This window comes from Panthera uncia (genome assembly GCF_023721935.1).
Source record: "Panthera uncia isolate 11264 chromosome E2 unlocalized genomic scaffold, Puncia_PCG_1.0 HiC_scaffold_19, whole genome shotgun sequence".
NCBI classification, from domain to species: Eukaryota; Metazoa; Chordata; class Mammalia; order Carnivora; family Felidae; genus Panthera; species Panthera uncia.
The window spans coordinates 10,529,101-10,548,802 of record NW_026057588.1 but is presented as its reverse complement, the minus strand read 5'-3'; the positions used below and the strand labels follow the sequence as shown (position 1 = coordinate 10,548,802).

Genomic DNA, 19,702 nt, shown 5'->3' with positions numbered 1-19,702 from the left:
ATCAGCTCTGGGGTAAACGTTGTCCAGCTCTGGGCCTCAGTTTCCCTGCCTTAAAAACGGGGATGAGGACACATTAATGGCCAGTGCTCATTAAGTCGCGGTCATCATCACTTAGTTAAGTAGCCACGCGGATTCCCTGCGGCAAGCCCTCGTCCTTGGCCTTCTCTCTTCCTCAGCTCCCTTTGTCCACCTGCTTCCCACCCCCGCCCTGGGAAGGAAGGGCACGGGGGCAGCACAGGGTCTGAGCAGAGCCGCCTTGGCTCAGGCCTCTGGCTGCCTCGTCGCCTGCACCCTGGGCCCCAGCGCTGAAAGGGAGGCACAGTCCCTGGGGCTGACAATCAGGACAGGGCAGCCCGGAGCAGGCAGTGACCTGCGGGGGAGAGGCCCAGGAGGGACAGGACGGCAGGAACAGAACATCGGGGCCAGATGGGAGGGCTGGCGTGGGAGACCGCCGGTCAGGGCGTGGATGGAGCCACAGAGGTTCCCAGGGCGGTGGGGGGTGGGGGGAGCGACGGTTGGGGGTGGGGGGGAAGCAACAACGTTTTCCACGGAAGGAAGGTGACCGTGCAGGGCTAGCCCATCAGGGCAGAATGAAGGACTGTTGGTCACAGTGTTTGAAGTCGGATTTGGGGCAAATAGGGAGCGGAAGAAAATGTTAGGGCCAGTAAACTGGGAATAAAATGTTGTTCGTGGGCTTCAGAGCAGAGCTGCGGGGCCTGACAGGGAGGTGATGGGTGACCTGGGACGTCAAGAGCAGTGAGAGAGACCTGGGGCCCGGTGTGGCCGCCAGATTGAGGACCCGGACTGGGGTTGAGGGCCGCAAGAAAATACTATGTGGCCTCAGCAGCTAGAAAAGGAAGTTGGGGGTAGGCCGCAGGGAGGGGTGAGGAGGAGGCCTGATGTCGGGGACCCCCGGCTGCTGCAGAGTTGGGGCGCGTTTATGTTCTTGGAGGCGTCTGTTTGTAGAGGCGGTGGGGGCGGGGGGACCCAAAGGCATCGTGCTTCTCTCTGGCCTGGGTTTGAGAAGGACCACGAAGGGGCCGGTGGCCAAGGCTGGCATCGACCGCCCCGGCCCACAGGTGCCATTGACGGTGGGATCGGGCAGGCGCTGCCCCACCGCTCACACTCTGTCTCCGCTGTCCAGCATGGCACCTTGGGCAGTGGCCGCTCCTCGGACAAGGGACCATCCTGGTCCAGCCGCTCCCTGGGTGCCCGCTGCCGGAACTCTATCGCCTCCTGTCCCGAGGAGCAGCCCCACGTGGGCAACTACCGCCTGCTGAGGACCATCGGGAAGGGCAACTTCGCCAAAGTCAAGCTGGCCCGGCACATCCTCACTGGCCGAGAGGTGAGTGGGGGGATGGGTGGGGCTCAGGGCCCAACCCTGCAGCACCCGCGTGCGTTGTGGGAGGTGGGGCGAGGTCAGACTTGGCCCTCACTCTGCTTTGTGACCTCAGGTACATCCCTGGACTCTCTCCAGGGCAGGTCAGGACATCTCAGATTTTTCTAGAACAGTCCAAGTAGAACTGGGCTACCGTGGGAATTAAATGTACCTGAGGTCCTTATTAGCCCAGGACTTAGCCCACAGTAAATGCTGTTTAGTAAAAATGATGTGGGCGGGGCGCCTGGCCAGCTCAGTCCGGTAGAACATGTGACTCTTGATCTCCGGTCCTGAGTTCAAGCCCCACGTTGGGCCTAGAGTTTACTTTAAAAAAAAAAAAAAAAAAAAAAAAAAAAAAAAAAGGTGTGGGAGTGTGAGGTGATGAAGATTGTCAACTCTGGAGTAAATGTTGTCCAGCTCTGGGCCTCAGTTTTCCCACCTTAAAACAGGGATGATGATGCATTAATGGCCGGCACTCATTAAATATTGGTCATCATCCCTGGAATTGTTGGGAACTCTCAGATGGCAGGCAGAGAACTGTGTGTCGTAGCTCTAAGAATTCTCACGGCTTCTGTGGCTAAACCTGGACAGCATCCCTGTTTCACTGGTGACTTTTGTTCCACCGAATCTCACGGCAATCTCCATGAGAATTCGTGAGAACTTGAATTCTCTCTCTCTCTCTTTTTTTAATGTTTATTTTCGAGAGGGAGAGAGAGAGAGAGAGCATGAGTGGAGGCAGGGCAGAGAGAGGGAGACACAGAATCCGAAGCAGGCTCCAGGCTCTGAGCTGTCAGCACAGAGCCCGAAGCAGGACTCGAACCCACGGACCGTGAGATCATGACCTGAGCCGAAGTCGGGTGCTTAACTGACCGAGCCACCCAGGTGCCCCTTGAATTCTCACTTAGGCACAGTCTGAGTCTCCCCACCTCCCCTCCAAGAGTGGGCATGTGTTGGGAGTATGGCAACATTATTGCAGAAGGGCCCACGCAGACCTTGTAATCTGGATATGAAGCCTCTCACTCACTCTTGGGAGGAGGGTATGACTCTTCTGTACCTTCTTTAATTTTAGAGAACATGGCTGGAGCGATTTCTCCTGCCTCGGATGAACTCTCTTCCTGCCCCCACACCATCTACTCCAGACACACAAAAGATACCAGGCCCCAATGGTTTTATGGGCACATTCTACCAAACATTCCAATTTTATGCCAATACTTCCAGAGACCAAGGAAAGAAATGCCACTGCCCAGCTGATTTTAAGTGCTAGCTGGACAGTGACCAAAATGTCAGAACCGGCTCTGAACACCATGATGGGCCGGCCTTACACGCGAACATCGATACAAAAATCTTAAACAAAATCGGAACGGATAGACGCGGGCACATCCGTTAAAGAAGGCTGTGTGATGACAAAGCTCGGTTCGTCCCAGGAATACACAGTTCTTTTCAAATTGACAATTTATTCATGTACTTCGCCACATTCACAGACTTGAGGAGAGAGACCATATGATCCTCTCGATACTGGCATGAAAAGTGCGTGACAAAATTAAAAACCCGTTTTTGAGGATGCGAGGAAAGCTAACGGACCCTCTCCCGCACGAGGAACGTGTTGTTCCCCTCGTGTGGATCTTGAACATGATTCCAGGGGCTTCTCAGAGGACCAGCTTCTAAGGAAACGGGATCTCCCGGGGGAAGGGTTCTGTAATCCAGGATATCTGGAGGTGGCCAGGCCCCAAAACGCTTCAGGGAAACGAGACACCTAGAGCTGAGTTTGGCCCCTTGCTACTGAAAAACTTACGGTGCTCTGCCCCAAAGTGCAATTCAAAATAAAAACTCAACCACACTGCAAGATAAATATAAGGAGAGTTTCATAACTTTCTGATTCTTCCTCCGTGCTGACTGCCTCAAAGCTCTTTTAGAACAAGGGGTGCTGGGGCGCTTGGCTGGCTCAGTTAGGAGAGCATGCGACTCTTGACTTCAGGGTCTTAAGTTCAAATCCCACGTTGGGCGTGGAGCCTACTTAAAGAAATGAAGGGGGCACCTGGGTGGCTTAGTCCGTTAAGCGTCTGACTTCAGCTCAGGTCATGGATCTCACGGTTTGTGGGTTCGAGCCCCGCATCGGGCTCTGTGCTGGCAGCTCAGAGCCCGGAGCCTGCTTCGAATTCTGTGTCTCCCTCTCTCTCTGCCCCTCCCCGCTCATGGTCTGTCTCTCAAAAATAAATAAACGTTAAAAAAATTTTTTTTTTTAATTAAGAAAAGCCAAAAACAAAAAAGTAGGGGCGCCTGGCTGGCTCAGTCAGAGGAGCGTGAGGCTCTTGATCTTGGGGTCGTGAGTTCAAGTCCCACGTTGGGTGTAGATGTTACTTTAAAAAAAAACACAAAAAAGCCCTTGCGTGATCTGAGCTGGGGTAGCCTTTCCCAGCTCAAGAGCCCTCGGCACTTTGATCTTTTCCCCCTTCCTTCCACCTCCAGGTCGCCATCAAGATCATCGACAAAACCCAGCTGAACCCCAGCAGCCTGCAGAAAGTGAGGCCCAGGGAGAGGGAGCAGGGGGGGGACAGGTCGGGAAGACAGTCTTTGAAACCACCCACCATCATCTTTCTCTTTCTTCTGTTTTGGCCGTGTCCAGCTGTTCCGGGAAGTCCGCATCATGAAGGGCCTAAACCACCCCAACATCGGTGAGGAGGGGAAGAGGATGGGCTCAGAGGCTATGAGCTGGGGGCACTTGGCAGAGGAGAGAGTCAGGGGACAGAAGAACCGGCAGCTCTAACAGTTAGAAAGACCTGTTTGCTCTTGGCAGTACTGCTGCTCGCTGGCTGGGTGACCTTGGGCAAGTCATTTCACCTCCCTGAGCCTCAGTTTCCTCCTCTGGAGTGGGGCTGATAAGGGACCTACTTCAAGGTCATTGTGAGGATTGGATAAGATCGAGCATTCGAAACCCTTCCTTCAAAGCTGCGCTGTGGGAGCTGGTCTGATTATCGGTAGCAGCCGCTGTCATTGTCATCGTTAGGCAGAGGGGGGAGGGGGGTCTTGACCTAGAGAAGCAGGATTTGGCCTGGCCTGGATGGAGCCACGGCATTTATTCATCCATTTGTTTTTTCACTGGGAAGTGTTTATTGAGTGGCTGCATTATGCCAGGGGCTGGGGACATCAGGCATAGGCAGTGAAGAAAACCGGCACACACCTTGGCCTCACACAGCCCGCTTTCTTGCAAGAAAGTAGGAAAGGTGGTGAAGTAGGGCTGAGGAGTTTGGAAAACGTTGCCATCAGTAGGGAGCCATTGAGTGTTCGTGAGTGAGGGGGTTCTGGTTAGCACACGCATAGTTAGAGATGTGGGTGGAGTTGGGGGGAGTGCGTCTCTTCCCGAATAACCCCCTCCCTCCCCGGTCATTGCAGTGAAGCTCTTCGAGGTGATCGAGACGGAGAAAACTCTGTACTTGGTGATGGAATACGCAAGTGCCGGTGAGGCCTCCCTCCCCGCCCTGCCCACCGCGCCCCGCACGCCCCTCGCTGACCCCACTTTGGCCTCTGCCCTGCAGGAGAAGTGTTTGACTACCTCGTGTCACACGGCCGCATGAAGGAGAAGGAAGCTCGAGCCAAGTTCCGACAGGTGGGGGGGCGGGGGGGGGGGGGGGTCACAGCTGCTGGCCGGGCTGGAAGCGGTGCCTCGGTCCCCGGGGAGGAGGGACGGGGCGCTCCGCGCGGGTCTGGGCTGTCCGCTGGCCCCGGGGGGCTTCGGCCTGGGTGGGAGTGAGGGTGGCCCGCTGGGTGCCCACGAGCGTGCAAATGCCCAGGTGTGAGTATAGCCTGATGGCAGGCGTGCGGGTGTGTGGGTAAAAGGACACGCTGAGGGGTGTCTGGCCAACAGGGGTGAGGGGTGGAGCGCGGGCGGTGTTGGCCCGGGGCTGTGCTGCGTGTGCTGGGGCCGAGTGTTTCTCTGCAGGTACGCAGCGTTCTTATGTGTGTTTCCGGAAAGCCGGGAGGGGACTCGTGGTGTCCCGGTTCTGGCGCCCCTGCCGGGAGGGTGTCTGGGGGTCTGAGGCCGTCTGGGGGGTCTGAGTGGAGGCCTGCAGCCGCGGGTCCCAGGGGCGTTCCCTGCTGTGACTGAATCAGAGCGTGAGGCCCCAGCATCTCGGCCTGTGCCTCGGGGAGGCCTGGGGTCCTGGGTCTCGGTTGTGAGTAGGGGTCTGAGAGAGGCCGCGGGGTTCGGGGTCTCGAGGGACTGACCCTCCCTGCTCTCCCCTCCAGATCGTGTCGGCTGTGCACTACTGTCACCAGAAAAACATTGTACACAGGGACCTGAAGGTGAGCCCCCCCCCCCCGCGCACGCCCCCCCTCGCCCCCCCCCCCCCCCCCCCCCCACACACACACGCACGCGTATTTGTCCCCGGTCCTGCCTTCAGTCGCCCTGGGGTTCTCCAGTAGCCTCCGCATTCCCCCCTCTTCTCCCGTGCTCCTCCCTCAGCATCCAGGGCTCCTTGACTTTTTCCCAAGCTGTTTCGGCAGAGGAAGGGCCAGCAGATAGGGGAGCAGGTAGGGCGGCGGGGACAGGAAGAGAGAACAAAGGGAAAGAGACAAAATGTCCTGGGGCGCCCCGCACGGTTCTGTGTGTGCCGAACAAGGACACAGGCTGCGATAAAAGGGTTTGCCACCCTCAGAGTCTCTGGAGCCTTGGCATCTCTCAGACTTTAGAACATTCAGGAATATTCGAGAACTGAGGTTCATAGAGCCCCAGAGTCACAGAGCCTCCGGGTCTCAGAATCACAGGCCTCTCAGAAGTTGAGGAGGACCTTTGAGAGGGAGCCCCTGAGGCAGCCCCGGGCAGGGAAGGGACTCAGTCAGCCTGGACCCCGGCCGCCTGGTCGAGGTGAGCAGGGGCAGCCCCTCGAGCCCTGCCCCCCACCCCGAGAGAGCCCCCCACCCTGAGAGAGCCACACTGAGTCAGGGCTTCTTGTCCTAGACCGGAGAGAGAGAAACGTTTGTCCTGCTCAATCAATCGAGTTGTCTTGACTATCGTTTCTTGAGCCACCTACTGTGTGCTAGGCGCTGTGCTTTAAGGAAGGTCTTCTCGAGGTATCTGTAGTGAAGGACCAGGTTTGTTTTAATATTTTCAACTCCCAGTCCATTGTGATGGATACGCTTGTGAAGTACATACAATAAAGGTGAAAAAAAAAAAAAAAGTCCAAAATACAAGACCCAATTTAAAAAAACAACAACAACTATGATTACATTCAAAAGACATAAAAAATCAACTGTCACGTTGCTGTAGAAGTTTCTAGACGTTCTCTCTGTGGGTACCCGCCCTCTGAGAAAGCCCCTTAGAGGCTTGGGGGTTTGTTTGCCCTGTGCGGGTGCTGGAGATTCCCGTCACCCAGAGGAGGCACGCCCCCTGGTGGAGGGTCCTGGAAGTGGCTGAAAGGGATTTCGGGGATCTGGTTGGTGCACCCAGTGGGGAACCAACCTAAGGGACCAGCCCACATGTGGGGTTGCGGCTGGATTGTGGAGGCTCAAATTCTGGGACCAGAAGTTATCACCCCTGAGCGAGATCGAGAGGCCATTACATTGAGGTTTGGGGACGATCCCTCTGAAGTGTGTGTCTTTGTGGGTTCGCTCCCCCCTGTGGGGTTGGAGGTGGGGGAGGGTGGGTAACCCCGAGGGTGAGGAGGTAGGGAGACCATGAGGAAGCCAGAGGTGCTGGCGGCCTGACTGGGGAAGGGCCGTGGTTGGGAGGGGCCGCACGTGGACGACACTTCGAAGGGTGGATCTGTGTGCCCCCAAAGCTGCAAGAGGCAGGGAGCTGGAGCCTCCTTCCAACGCCCAGGCCATGGGGACACCGGTTCTGCCACTTTCTTGCTGTGGGCATGACTTGCGTCCTCCCTAAGCCTCTGCTTCCTCATTCGTGAATGTATTCCTCGTTATACGAACACGTACCACCAAAGGTAGACAGAACCTTGATTTTTTTTTTCATTTTTCATGGGTCTTGAGCAGTCAGTCCTCATGTTTGTTTGTTTGTTTGTTTGTTTTCCTGCTGGGTAAACTAAGGCCCAGAAAGGGGCAGGAGGTTGCCTGAGGACCCCCGGCTCTGCAGACCCCATAGGATAATGCCATAAGGCACTTACTGCATGTGAAAGATTGTTCTAGGCCTTTTAGGACTCACTGAGTCCTCAAACAGCCTGCTGAGACAGAAGCTGTGATTATCCCCCTTCTGCGGATGAGGAAACTGAGGCCCAGGCAAAGCCACCGCCCCAGGTCATGTCCACCTTCTACCCTCTCCCAGGCCGAGAACCTCTTGCTGGATGCCGAGGCCAACATCAAGATCGCCGACTTTGGCTTCAGCAACGAGTTTACCCTGGGCTCAAAGCTGGACACATTCTGTGGGAGCCCCCCGTATGCCGCCCCGGAGCTGTTCCAGGGCAAGAAGTACGACGGGCCAGAGGTGGACATCTGGAGCCTCGGTGTCATCCTGTACACCCTCGTCAGCGGCTCCCTGCCCTTCGACGGGCACAACCTCAAGGTGCTGGGCGGGGCTGGCGTGGAGCTCTTAATCTCCTGGGGAGGGTCTCTCCGGTAGGCCCCCAGCCCCTCCCCCCACACCTCCTCTGGAGAGGGCCAAGGGGCGGGGCTGGCCTGAGGTCACACGGCAAGAAGGTTGGGGGGGGGGGCGCGGGTCCAGGGAGGACCCGGGTCCCCACCATGGGTCGTGTGGCCAGCCCCAGCGGACCGGGCTGCGCTGGGGTTCAGGGCATGGGCTTTGCAGCCGGCAGGCTTGAGTTCAAATCTCAGCTCACTCCCTCATTCACTCAGTAAATCTTCATTGCCCACCATGGGGGGGGGGAGGGTCAGGTTGTTTTAGGTTTTACAGATACCGTATGAAGAAAAGAGACAAAAATCTCTGCCTTCATACGTGCTGGGCCATGGGTGAACCTTGAGAAGACAACCAAAGTGGGAAAAGCCAATCACAAAGGCCACCCGTCATATGATTCCATTTCTATGAAGTGTCCAGAACGGGCAAATCCCTAGAGGTGGGAGCAGATGAGTGGGTATCTCAGGCTGGGGGAGTTGGAGAACAGGCTTAACTGACTGGTGATGGCCACACCACTCGGTGAATGTACTCGAAACCTTTGTATAGGGTACCGCAAACAGAAAAATTCCTGCCCCCAGGGGAGGGAGCAGAGCGGGGCCAAAAACAAAATAAATAAGCACACTGCATAATATTATGTCAATGTCGAATGCTGACCAGTGCTGGGGGGGAGGGGGTGCGTGGAGGGGTGGGAAGTATGTGGTGAGCGGCAGGATGGTGTGAGGTTTTCTTCTCTGACCTTTTGGGGTTTTTTTTTTAATGTTTTATTTTTGAGAGAGAGTGTGTGAACAGGGGAGGGGGAGAGAGAGGGGGACAGAGGATCTAAAGCGGGCCCTGCCCTGGCCTGATGCGGGACTCGAACTCACGAACCGTGAGATCATGACCTGAGCCGAAATCAGGAGTCAGACGCTTAACCCCCGAGCCACCCAGGTGCCCTCCGTTCTTTGACCTTTTTATTCTGAAACGTGGCCAGTCTGTGGAGAAGTCGCAGGACTGGGACAGAGAACACATAGGACCTTTCAGGACATGCTCCGGCCACGTTTTCCATCAGTGTGTACGGGCACACGCCGTTGCCTCTGCCGTTACTGATGGAACGTTTGGGGGTCGGCCGCAGACACGATGCGCCTCTGTCCCTGCGGGGGACACACAGCAGGTATCTCCTGAGACTGGACGTTTTCCTGTCTACAGTCACACTCGGGAAAATCCAGCCAGGGTGCAGTCCTGGCCTGCAACCCACGACCATCCTCCGATGTCCCCAGTCGTCCTGAGAATGTCCTCGTAGCTGTTTTTCTCCCGCACCGGCACTCGGGCTCCCGAGTCGTCTGCAGCTGACCTGTATCTTTCATCTCCTGCCATGTGGAGCAGCAATTCTGTCCCGCGTGGCATGGCTTTGTGGCCATCAGGCCACTCGTGCCACGGGGCCCCCCTCGGTTTGGGGGGACCCGCGTCTCCTCGCGATGGGGTCCCAGGGGTGCATTTTGGGGCAGGAATTCCACAGCCGGGATGCTCGGTCCTGCTCGAGGTGGCCCGCAAGGAGCGTTCAGAGGTCAGGAAGCCACTACTGGGGACAGGCCACCAGAGCAGGGACCTGAGTGATGAGCAGGAAGGAGCCCCTTCTTCACAGAGGCCTCAGCTGAGGCGCTGACCCCTCTGAGCCTCAGTCTCCCCTCTGTTCGGTGTCCATAAGGTAACCAGCTATGTAGCAGCGACTCGAGGGCTCTCTAAGATCAGACGTGCGAAGTGCTCACCATCACAGAGTAATCTCTCTGAGCCCCGGGCATCAAGCCAAGAGACTTTTTTAGAAGGCTAGGCCACATCCCACCTGCCCCAGGCCCTTGTCACCTCCTGCTGTCCTGGTTTCCCACCCTCAGCCTTTCTGGGCAAAGGAGACATGCAGCTAGGGACAGGTCCCCACTCTGTCATTTCCTTGCTAAGCGACCTGGGACATACTCCCTTTCAGAACCTCAGTTTCCCTGTCTGTAAGATGGGGACATTGAGAGTATCCACTGACGGCCAGCCTGGGTGTCTAAAGCCCTCCACCGGGGCCTGGCATCTGGCCAGGGTGTTACACTTGGGAGCCACACTGGTGGTGGCGGTGGCGATGGCCCCTTGGCGACTCCTCATTACCACGTGACGGTGGCAGTGTGGTGCGGTGGTCACGTAGCGCGGGCTCCGGAGCCAGACTGCCTGGCTTGGAACCCTGGCCCTGCCATTTCCCGGCTGCACACTCCTAGCACCAGTGACTTAACCCCCTCTAAGCCTCAGTTTCCTGGTCTGAAAAACGGGCAGCACAGCCCTGCTTCACAGCATCATTGGGAGCACAGAGGTAACTTGCGTAAAGCACTCAGAACATGGCCCGCGCGGGGTAAGTGCCCTGCTCGGAAAGCGATACTCGTTAGTATTAAATATTCACGACCCTCCGGGCTGTAGTGATCTGGAGACCCAGGAGGCTCCCAGCCCTTTCGGGAGGATGCCCAGGAGGGGAGCTCCCAGCCCAGAGCTCCACCCAGAGATTCCGCACCCCCCACCCCCCTACCCAACACCGGTCCCCCCTCCGTTTCCTGTCTCCCCCAGTTCTTCCTCAGGATGGAAGGGGCTGTCCCTGGCCTGCCATGCGGCTGGGAGTTCCTTTTCTCTGTCTTGGCAAGGCCCCTCAAAAAAGGCCCTTAAAAAAGAGAAAAAGGTCTGCCTGTAAATGGGCTCTCGTGCTTTGAGACTGCCAGTGTCTCACAGTTCTTTGGAAAGACAGGCACGCCCAGGGAAGGGGGGAGCCGAGGGGTGGGAGGCAGGAGGGCAGGATCCCCACCCTCTTCATAAACCTAACAGTTAAGTCGCACTTACCCTGGGCCAGACGTGTGCTGTGCATTTTACTTATGTAGCGTTATGGGTGCTGTGAGCCCTGGGTCCCCAGACGAGGAGACTGAGGCCCGGATGCTGACTCCCCTCTTCCTGGCTTGTAGAATTCGCTTTCTCAGTGGGATTTCCTCTGAATGAAAAATGCTTTTTTTTTTTTTTTTAAATGCCTACACCTGGTACGGGGTTCCCATTTTACAGATGGGCAGCTGTGGTCAGGAGAGAGGGGTGGGGGGTTCTGCCACCTGTCGCTTCTGTCAGGAGATTGGGAGGATTGTGTGTGTGTGTGTGTGTGTGTGTGTGTGTGTGTGTGTGTGAGATGGGTCAGGGAGGCCGGGTGGATCCCTCCCCCAGTAACCCCGTCCCCCTAGGAGCTGCGGGAGCGAGTCCTCAGAGGGAAGTACCGGGTCCCTTTCTACATGTCAACAGACTGTGAGAGCATCCTGCGGAGATTTTTGGTGCTGAACCCAGCTAAACGCTGTACTCTCGAGGTAAGCCCTGGTCCCGGCCCCCTCTCACTACAGCCTTCTTGCCCTCACTTTCGTCTCCTGTGCCCATCTGCCTGAGATCGCTGCTGGAAGGTGGGGGGAGCCGGGCAGCCCGAGAAAAGGCTCCCGGGCCCGTCTCGACGCCACCCCCAGCTTCGCCCACTCCCCGCCATGCCAGTAATTAGCTAATGAGCTCCTAGGCTGATTACAGGGTGCCGGGGACCCAGATGATGCGGAGGAGGGAGGTGACATCGGGAGGCTCCGACGGTGGCGGGGGGGGGGGGGGGGGGCGGGGGTGGTGGGGAGGAGGCGCTGGCTCTCAGGAAGCCCTCGATTCTGGGGTGTTAGGTCTTGGAGGGGGTGGGGGGGCAGGGCACGCAGCCCTACTTGAGGGCCGGCCTGGGAGACGAGGAACTGTATTTTCCCCGGTTTTGTCTGACGTCTGTCTTCCCCCTTCCCTATCCTGCCCGCGATTCCTGCAGCAAATCATGAAAGACAAGTGGATCAACATTGGCTATGAGGGTGAGGAGTTGAAGCCATACACGGAGCCCGAGGAAGACTTCGGGGACACCAAGCGAATCGGTGAGGGTCGGGGAGAGCAGGCGCCCCAGCTCCTCAGAGCCACGGGCCCCCCCCGAGCCAGGGGGAGGAGCTTCCCAGCACCTACAATACCCCTTTGATGAGTGCAAGGCAATTAGGGAGAGTGAAGTCGGGGCTCTGATCCCCGTGCTGCTACTTCCTCGCTGTGTGACCCTGGGCAGGCGGCTTCCCCTCTCTGTGCTGCCATTGCCTCATCGGTAAAATGGGACAGCCATAGAACCTGTCATAGGGCTGTTGTGACTATGAAGTGAGTGAACCCCCATAAAGCACTTGGTTTTGACTCTCAAGACACAAAAAGAAATCACAGCTCACTTCCAGAAATGTTGGGGCACAAGTCATCGGTAATCTGTACGTTTGGGGAAAGCCCCTATGTTGGCATGTGCCTCACCCACCAACCCTTTGGTCTCAAATCCTCTGGCCTGGAACCCTTGAACTCTGGACCCCGAAGGCATTAGCCCCGCAAGAGCCCCTTAGGAGCCGTCCGCTCACTGGCCGTTATACAGTGGAGGAGACCAAGGCCACCGTCAGAGCTGGTTACGTTAGTCAGGACTTTTGTGGTTATATGTTAATGGAGAACCCAAGCCATTCTGGCTTCAACCAATAATAATAATAGGCTGAGCCATTTGAAATTGGTATTTTTATGGGTCCAGATTTGTCAGCGTTAGCACCTTTGTCTGGTATAACCTACAAGTGGTAACTTATTCACATAACTGAAAACGCCAGAGTATGTCGACCTTCAGGCACAGCTGGACCCAGGCGCTCAAAGACAGTCGTTGGAAATCTTAGTGGTGGCTCCTGTCCCCGGGGGCTCACGTCACAGGAGCAAGCTGGCAACAGCATATACTCGGGGCCTGGACACCCCGGCAAGGAAAGAAGCCACTTTCCTAAATGTTCCAACGAAAGCTCTAGGCTGGTACCCATTGGCTACCCCTGAACCAGGCCGTGGGGATGGAGTGCTCTGATTGGCCAGAACTGGGTCATATGCCCATCCTGAACCAATCAGTGTGGTTTGGGGTATAGAGCATTCTGAGTGGCCAGACCCGGGTCATACGCCTGCCGTGAGCCAATCAGTGTGGCTATGGGGATGGACTACGCTGTTGGGTCAGGCCTGGGTGTTACACCTGCCCTTGGGGGCTTGGCGCAGGCAGGAGTGGGCCAGGTGATCCAAGCGGGAAAGAAATGTTCTTCCAAGGAAATCGGGGTGCTGCCGACAGAAGGGGGAATGGATCCTGAACAGGCCAAAGAGCAGGCGTTGCTGTGTGGGGCAGAAGCGAGTCCAAGGGAAGGGTCTGGGGAGATTGAACCTCCTCTCCATCCCCCTCTCCCAGAGGTGATGGTGGGTATGGGCTACACGCGGGAAGAAATCAAAGAGGCCTTGACCAGCCAGAAGTACAACGAAGTGACCGCCACCTACCTCCTGCTGGGCAGGAAGACTGAGGTCAGAAGGCGCCAGGGGCATTTGGGATGCGCGATGCCCGGGGTGGAGGGACTTCTGGGGCAGAGCGGGGGCAGAGGCTGAGGCTCTTCGTCTGTCATCCTCCTGCAGGAGGGTGGGGACCGGGGCACCCCGGGGCTGGCCCTTGCACGGGTGCGGGCGCCCAGCGACACCACCAATGGAGCGAGCTCCAGCAAAGGCACCAGCCACAGCAAAGGGCAGCGGACCTCCTCGTCCACCTACCACCGCCAGCGCAGGCATAGCGACTTCTGTGAGTATGGCCCCACGCCCTCCCACACCGTCCCTGCGTTACATCGGGGTCACCTGCACCAGAAGCCCACTGGAGCCAGCTGCAGAGGAGAGAGGAATTTTGCATAAAGATTGCAGGGATGGTACAGGGAACTTGGAGGCGGGAATGCCCAGCCAGGATCAGGAAGGGATTAGAAACTGGAAAAGCAGCTGGAGTAGACACCCTCTGTTGCTCTGGTTTTGCCTTTTTCTCTCACTTATCTCACCTTATCTTTTTCCTGGTTTCTCAATTCCTTCCATCTCTCTTTTGGAGACCAGCCCAAATGGTAGCATGAATCCCTTTGGTCCACTTGTCAGGCATAGAGTTCTCATGTCAGGGTCCACTTGGAATTTAGCCACCGTGATGGGGACACAGGAGGACACATTGCACAGAGTGGCTGCCGAGAGCTTGCCCTCTGGCTCTCCTCCGCGCTGAAAGGATGGGAGGCCCTTCCTAGTGGAAAGGGGCTGGGCGGACACCTACTTGGACCCCACATTCTGTAACTGAAAGATAGTCATCACCCACAGAAAATAGATCCCACAACCACCACCACACATTAGGCATGGACGCTTCTCTTACCTACACCCTCCTCAAATGTTAATCCTCCCAACTATCTTTCTTAAGATTGTTTTATTATTTTTTTTAATGTTTGTTTATTTTTGAGAGAGACAGAGCATGAAACGGGGTAGGGGCAGAGAGAGAAGGAGACACAGAATCCGACGCAGGCTCCAGGCTCCGAACTGTCATCACAGAGCCCGATGCGGGGCTCAAACTCACGAACCAGGAGATCATGACCTGAGCTAAAGTCTGACATGTAACCGACTGAGCCATCCAGGTGCCCTGCCCCCAACTATTTTTTAAGCAGCTTTGTTGAGATATAATTCACATACCATACGATTCACCCAAAGTGGACAATTCAGTGGCGTTAGTGTATTCACAGAGTCGTGCGGCCAGCCCCACAATCCATTTTAGCCCATATTCATCGCCCCAGAAAGAAACTCCACAAGCCCCAGCTAGCCATCAACCCCCAAACCCCCATCCACCGCCCCTAGCCCCTGAGAACCACCAGTCTATTCCCTGTCTCTACAGATTCCCCTATTCTGGACATTTCTTATAAGAAGTTTACAACATGTGTCCTCTTGTGTCTGGCTTCTTTCACTTAGGCTAACGTTTTCATCCATGTGTTAGTGGCCCTTTTTCCACCTATAAATAGCCGGATCGGTCCAGAAAGTCCCTAAGGAGCTCAAGACTCCAGAATTCTATGGTTACAACGTGGTAACCTTAAAAAACACCCACATGGAAATCTTCTGGGTTCCCGGGGTTCCCGGAGGGTTGTCGACAGGTGCCCTGTGTCCGTCATTTACAGACCTTATTATGCTTCTGGGACTTCCAAGCATTAAGGTTCCTGAGAAATTAACACATAGACGTTTCAATTGTCTGAAGTTCGTGAACACATTCAAATCCGCTGGTTCTAAAACCGTAATCTCCTTACTGAGATGTCCTAAGGGACCAGATTTGTTTGTTTTGTTTTTGAAACGAATACAGTCACATCCTTCAAAATTTGACAGTACAAGGAGGGTAGACAATAAAAAAGTTTTCATCGAACACCTGTCTCCCGGTTATCCGTGGAGGCAGCCACTGTTAATCAGTTTTATATGACTTCTTTTGGGGAGATTTTATTCACGTATAAATAAATAGAGTTAATCCTTGAACAATACTGGGGTCAGGGCACCAACCCCCTGTACGTTGAAAATCCACGTATAACTTTTGACTCCCTCAAAATGTAACTGCTCATAGCCTGCTGTGGACTAGACGCCTCGCTGATAACATAGCCCGTCAACACATAACTTTGTATGTTGTCTGTGTTATATACTGTAGTCTTACCGTAAAGGAAGCTAGAGGAAAGAAAACGTCCTTAAGAAAATCGTTAGGAAAAGATAATTTGCAGTACTGGATAGTCTTTATCGAAAAAATCCCATGCGGAGTTCAAACGCCTGTTGTCCAAGGGTCAACTGTATATATATAAGATAGATATGAAAAGGAGAGACAGGAAAAGAAAACAGCCATAAAGATGTATAAATACGACGCTAACATAGTCACGCACCATAAAGGTAATATTCTCCCCTTGTAAGACAAACGATTGCCTCTGAAGATGTTCATGTATAAATATGTAGATAGAGATAGATAGAAATAGATCTGCACATTTCCCCTTTTTGGTACAAATGATAGGACACCGTGGACCTGAGGCTGTTGCCTTTCCTGCTGTACAATCCATCGTGAAGATCATTCTTTGTTGGTACACAAGCAGCTTCCTCCTAGCTGCAGAGTATTACATCGGATAGAAATATCTTGGGGCGCCCGGGTGGCTCAGTTGGTTGAGCCTGCGGCTTCCGCTCAGGTCATGATCTCGAGGTTCCTGGGTTTGAGCCCCAGTTGGGCCCTGTGCCGACAGCTCAGAGCCCGGAGCCTGCTTGGGATCCTGTGTCTCCTCCCTCTCTCTCTGCCCCTCCCTCACTCACGTTCTGTCTCTCTCTCCCTCTCTCTCTCTCTCTCCCTCTCTCAAGAATAAATAAAGTTAAAAAAAAAAAAAAAGGGGGGGGCGGAGAAAAATATCTTGGAGCACCTGGGTGGCTCAGTCGGCTGAGCGCCGGAGGTCGGCTCAGGTCTTATCTCACCGTTAGTGAATTCGAGTCCGGAGCCCGCTTCAGATCTTTTATCCACCCCTCCTCCCACCCTTCCCCTGCTTGCACGGTCTTTCTCAATCTCTCTCTCAAAAATAAATAAATCTTACAAAAAAAAAAAAATCTTGACTTGACTTAGACATTCCCCCAGTGACGAGCACTCAGGCTGTTGCCAGTCTTTCGGCCTTAAAAGAAAAACAAGGCTGCCGTGAATAAACCTGCGTGAGGATCCCATATCATGTACGTGAAGTTGGGCAGGGGGATCAGTGCACGCATTTGTCACCCGGACGGATACCGTCAGAATGGCCTGCGCGGGAGCTTGTAGCCTGCGTGGGGAACTCTCCGGTTCCGAGGGTCACCCACAGTAGGTTCGGGCTTTTCCAGGGGACGCGAGCCCTGAACTGCCCCCTCCCTCCCCCAGGTGGCCCCTCCCCCGCACCCCTGCACCCCAAGCGCAGCCCAACCAGCACGGGGGAGACGGAGCTGAAGGAGGAGCGCCTACCAGGCCGGAAGGCGAGCTGCAGCGCTGCCGGAAGCGGGAGCCGGGGGCTGCCCCCCTCCAGCCCCATGGTCAGCAGCGCCCACAACCCCAACAAGGCAGAGATCCCAGAGCGGCGGAAGGACAGCACGAGCACCCCGGTGAGTGGCCCGGCCTGGGGGCGGAGACCGCCTGGTGCACGTTTTCCAGACCCTGCTGTTTCCCAGCCTGCTCCCCCAGACCACCACGCAGGACTCCTGGTTTCATTCATTCATTCATTCATTCATTCATTCCATAGACATTGGAGCGCGCTCTCTCTCTGCCGGAGCTTGTGCGTGACTGCTAGTGTATAAATTAGCATTCAGTGTCAGAAAGAAGCACGTTACTTGCTTTAGGTGGGAAGGACTTTATTTATTTACTTTTTAAAGCGTATTTATTGATTTTGAGAGACGCTGGAGCGTGAGTGGGGGAGTGGGGGGGGGGGGGCGGGGAGAGAAAGAGAGAGAATCCCAAGCAGGATCTGCACTGCCAGCACAGAGCCTGACTCGGGGCTCGATCCCATGAAACCGTGAGATCATGACCTGACCTGAAACCGAGAGTCAGATGCTTAACCAACTGAGCCCCCCGGGGTGCCCCAGAAGAATTTTTAAAAAATATTTATTTATTTATGTATGTATTTATTTATTTATTTAGAGAGCGACAGAGCGTGGGGGAGGGGCAGGGACACAGAGAGGGAATCCCAAGGAGGCTTCCGAGGGTCAGCACAGAGCCTGATGTGGGGCTCGATCCCGTGACCTCAAGATCACCACCCAAGCCGTCATCAAGAGCCAGACAGATGCTCAACCGACTGAGCCACCCAGGCACCCGGAAGGGTTTTAATACGGGGAATTAGGTACTTACAAAGTTGTCAAAAGGACCAGCGGAGCAGGCAGGGGATGATTAGACCCGCAGGGGTCGCACCACAGCACAGCAGGTCTGACCCGCCACAGGGGCTGCTTAGCCCCTGGCACTGTTGAATTCAAGAGCACGTGGTGGTGACGGTAATCCAAGGCTCAGAAACTTTCTTCTCTACCGGAAGGGCCCCTCGATGCCCGGAAGTTTGGAAAACGGGCACTGGGGCCCTCCGGAGGCAAAGACCCTCATCCGGTGACCTTGCCCGTGGAAGGAGGAGGCAGAGGGGACATGAAGGCAACTGCCATCCCATTTCCACCTTCCAAATCTTCCCGCTGGCAAAGGTGGCCAGAACCAGAGCTCCAGAGGAGTCTGGGGGATATAGTACTGGGCTTCCCTGCCTCTGCAGCTCCTTAATGTTTTTTTAATGTTTATTTCTTTTGTTTTATTTTATTTTTTGAGAGAGAGGGAGACACAAAATCCGAAGCAGTCTCTGAACTGTCAGCACAGAGCCTCCGATGCGGGGCTCGAACTCATGGACCGTGAGATCATGACCTGAGCTGAGGTCAGACACAACCAACGGAGCCATCCAGGCGCCCCTTTAAAATTTTTTTAATGTTTGTTTATTTTCTTTTTAATTTTTTTTTTTTAACGTTTATTTATTTTTGAGACAGAGAGAGACAGAGCATGAACGGGGGAGGGGCAGAGAGAGAGGGAGACACAGAATCGGAAACAGGCTCCAGGCTCTGAGCTGTCAGCACAGAGACCAACGCGGGGCTCGAACTCACGAACCACAAGATCATGCGTGACCTGAGCCGAAGTCGGACGCTTGACCGACTGAGCCACCCAGGTGCCCCGGCTCTTGTTATTGTCAAGGTAAACCCACACCTTAAAAAGGTAGAAAAGAAGAGGAAATTAGCCCCCAGAACGTAGAAGAAGGGAAATAATAGACGGTAATAAAGGAGAAAACAGAAGGACCCTAGAGAAAACCAAAAAAAAGCTGCAGTCTGGTTCTTGAAAAGGTTGGTGCGATCATTGGACCCCACGAATTACTAATAGCAGAAGTGAAAGGGGCACCTGGGTGGCTCAGTCATTTGAGCGTCCAACCCTTCATTTTGGCTCAGGTCGTGATATCATGGTCGTGGGATTCAGCCCCGAGTCAGGCTCCACGCTCTAAGAACACTTGGGATTCTCTCTCTTTCTCTTTTTAAAAGAAAGAGGGAGGAAAAAACGAAGAAGAAGGAAGCTATATTCTAACATAAAGAGACAGTCAAAAGCTATTAGGAACCACCTTATGCCCATAAATGTGAGAGCTTAGATGAAATGGATAGATGCCTTCAAAAAACACAAGTAACTAAACTTGTCCGAGAAGAAGCAGAAAATCCGAACCGCCTTATATTCTTGTTCAAGAAACTGAATCCGTGACTTAAAACTTTCCCATAAAGAAAATTCCAGACCCTAAGTGGTGGGATTCTGCCAAACACTGAAAGAAGGAATAACACCAGCCAACTTTAGAAAGGCTTCCAGAGGATAGAAAAAGAGGGATCACTTCTCAGCTCATCTGGGGAGGTGGCATAATCCCGATGGGCACCCCATGATCCAAGAGAGCCACAGTCCCATGCGGGGGTGGGGGGTGTCTAAGGGGACAGACGTCAGTGATACAAAGTGATCAGGGCTGCAGCGGGGGCCCTGAGAAGGCTCCTGACTCAGCCGGGGGCCAGAGGCGGGGGTATATTATGAACCGACACCAGAAAGTTCCATAGGTGTGTGAGTCAAGGGGAGAGGTGGGAGGAATAGCCAAGCAGGTGGGCTAGCCTGTGCAAAGGCCAGGAGGAGGCACCAAATGTACCCGGAAGAAGTATGCTCCGAAAAGCTTGACGTGGCTGGCCCGTACCCAGGTGGGGCAGAGCTGGGAGAGGAGTGAGCAAGGCGCCCCCCACCACCCCCCCAGGCACCGCCCCTGAGCCACCCTCCTCAGCACCCGTCTCAGCAACGTGACTCTCGGCCTGGGTTGCTGGGATGGGTCATTAACCTT

At 55.0% G+C, this 19,702-nt stretch overlaps 1 protein-coding gene across 3 annotated transcripts in view; it reads left to right on the top strand.

Annotated features, from left to right (window-relative positions):
- The window catches only part of MARK4 (microtubule affinity regulating kinase 4), a 30,075-nt gene that overhangs the window by 3,756 nt on the left and 6,617 nt on the right, over nucleotides 1-19,702 (top strand). For 2 of the 3 annotated variants that reach the window (XM_049620834.1, XM_049620835.1), the window contains exons 2-13: nucleotides 1,145-1,345; nucleotides 3,845-3,898; nucleotides 4,002-4,050; nucleotides 4,769-4,834; nucleotides 4,912-4,982; nucleotides 5,621-5,677; nucleotides 7,650-7,886; nucleotides 11,177-11,296; nucleotides 11,776-11,875; nucleotides 13,222-13,331; nucleotides 13,440-13,599; nucleotides 16,720-16,937. In XM_049620834.1, coding sequence (XP_049476791.1) covers nucleotides 1,145-1,345; nucleotides 3,845-3,898; nucleotides 4,002-4,050; nucleotides 4,769-4,834; nucleotides 4,912-4,982; nucleotides 5,621-5,677; nucleotides 7,650-7,886; nucleotides 11,177-11,296; nucleotides 11,776-11,875; nucleotides 13,222-13,331; nucleotides 13,440-13,599; nucleotides 16,720-16,937 — 1,443 coding nt within the window. Of the gene's footprint in view, nucleotides 1-539; nucleotides 1,346-3,844; nucleotides 3,899-4,001; nucleotides 4,051-4,768; nucleotides 4,835-4,911; nucleotides 4,983-5,620; nucleotides 5,678-7,649; nucleotides 7,887-11,176; nucleotides 11,297-11,775; nucleotides 11,876-13,221; nucleotides 13,332-13,439; nucleotides 13,600-16,719; nucleotides 16,938-19,702 lie in introns of those variants that run through there. The other variant, XM_049620833.1, reaches the window with a different exon arrangement.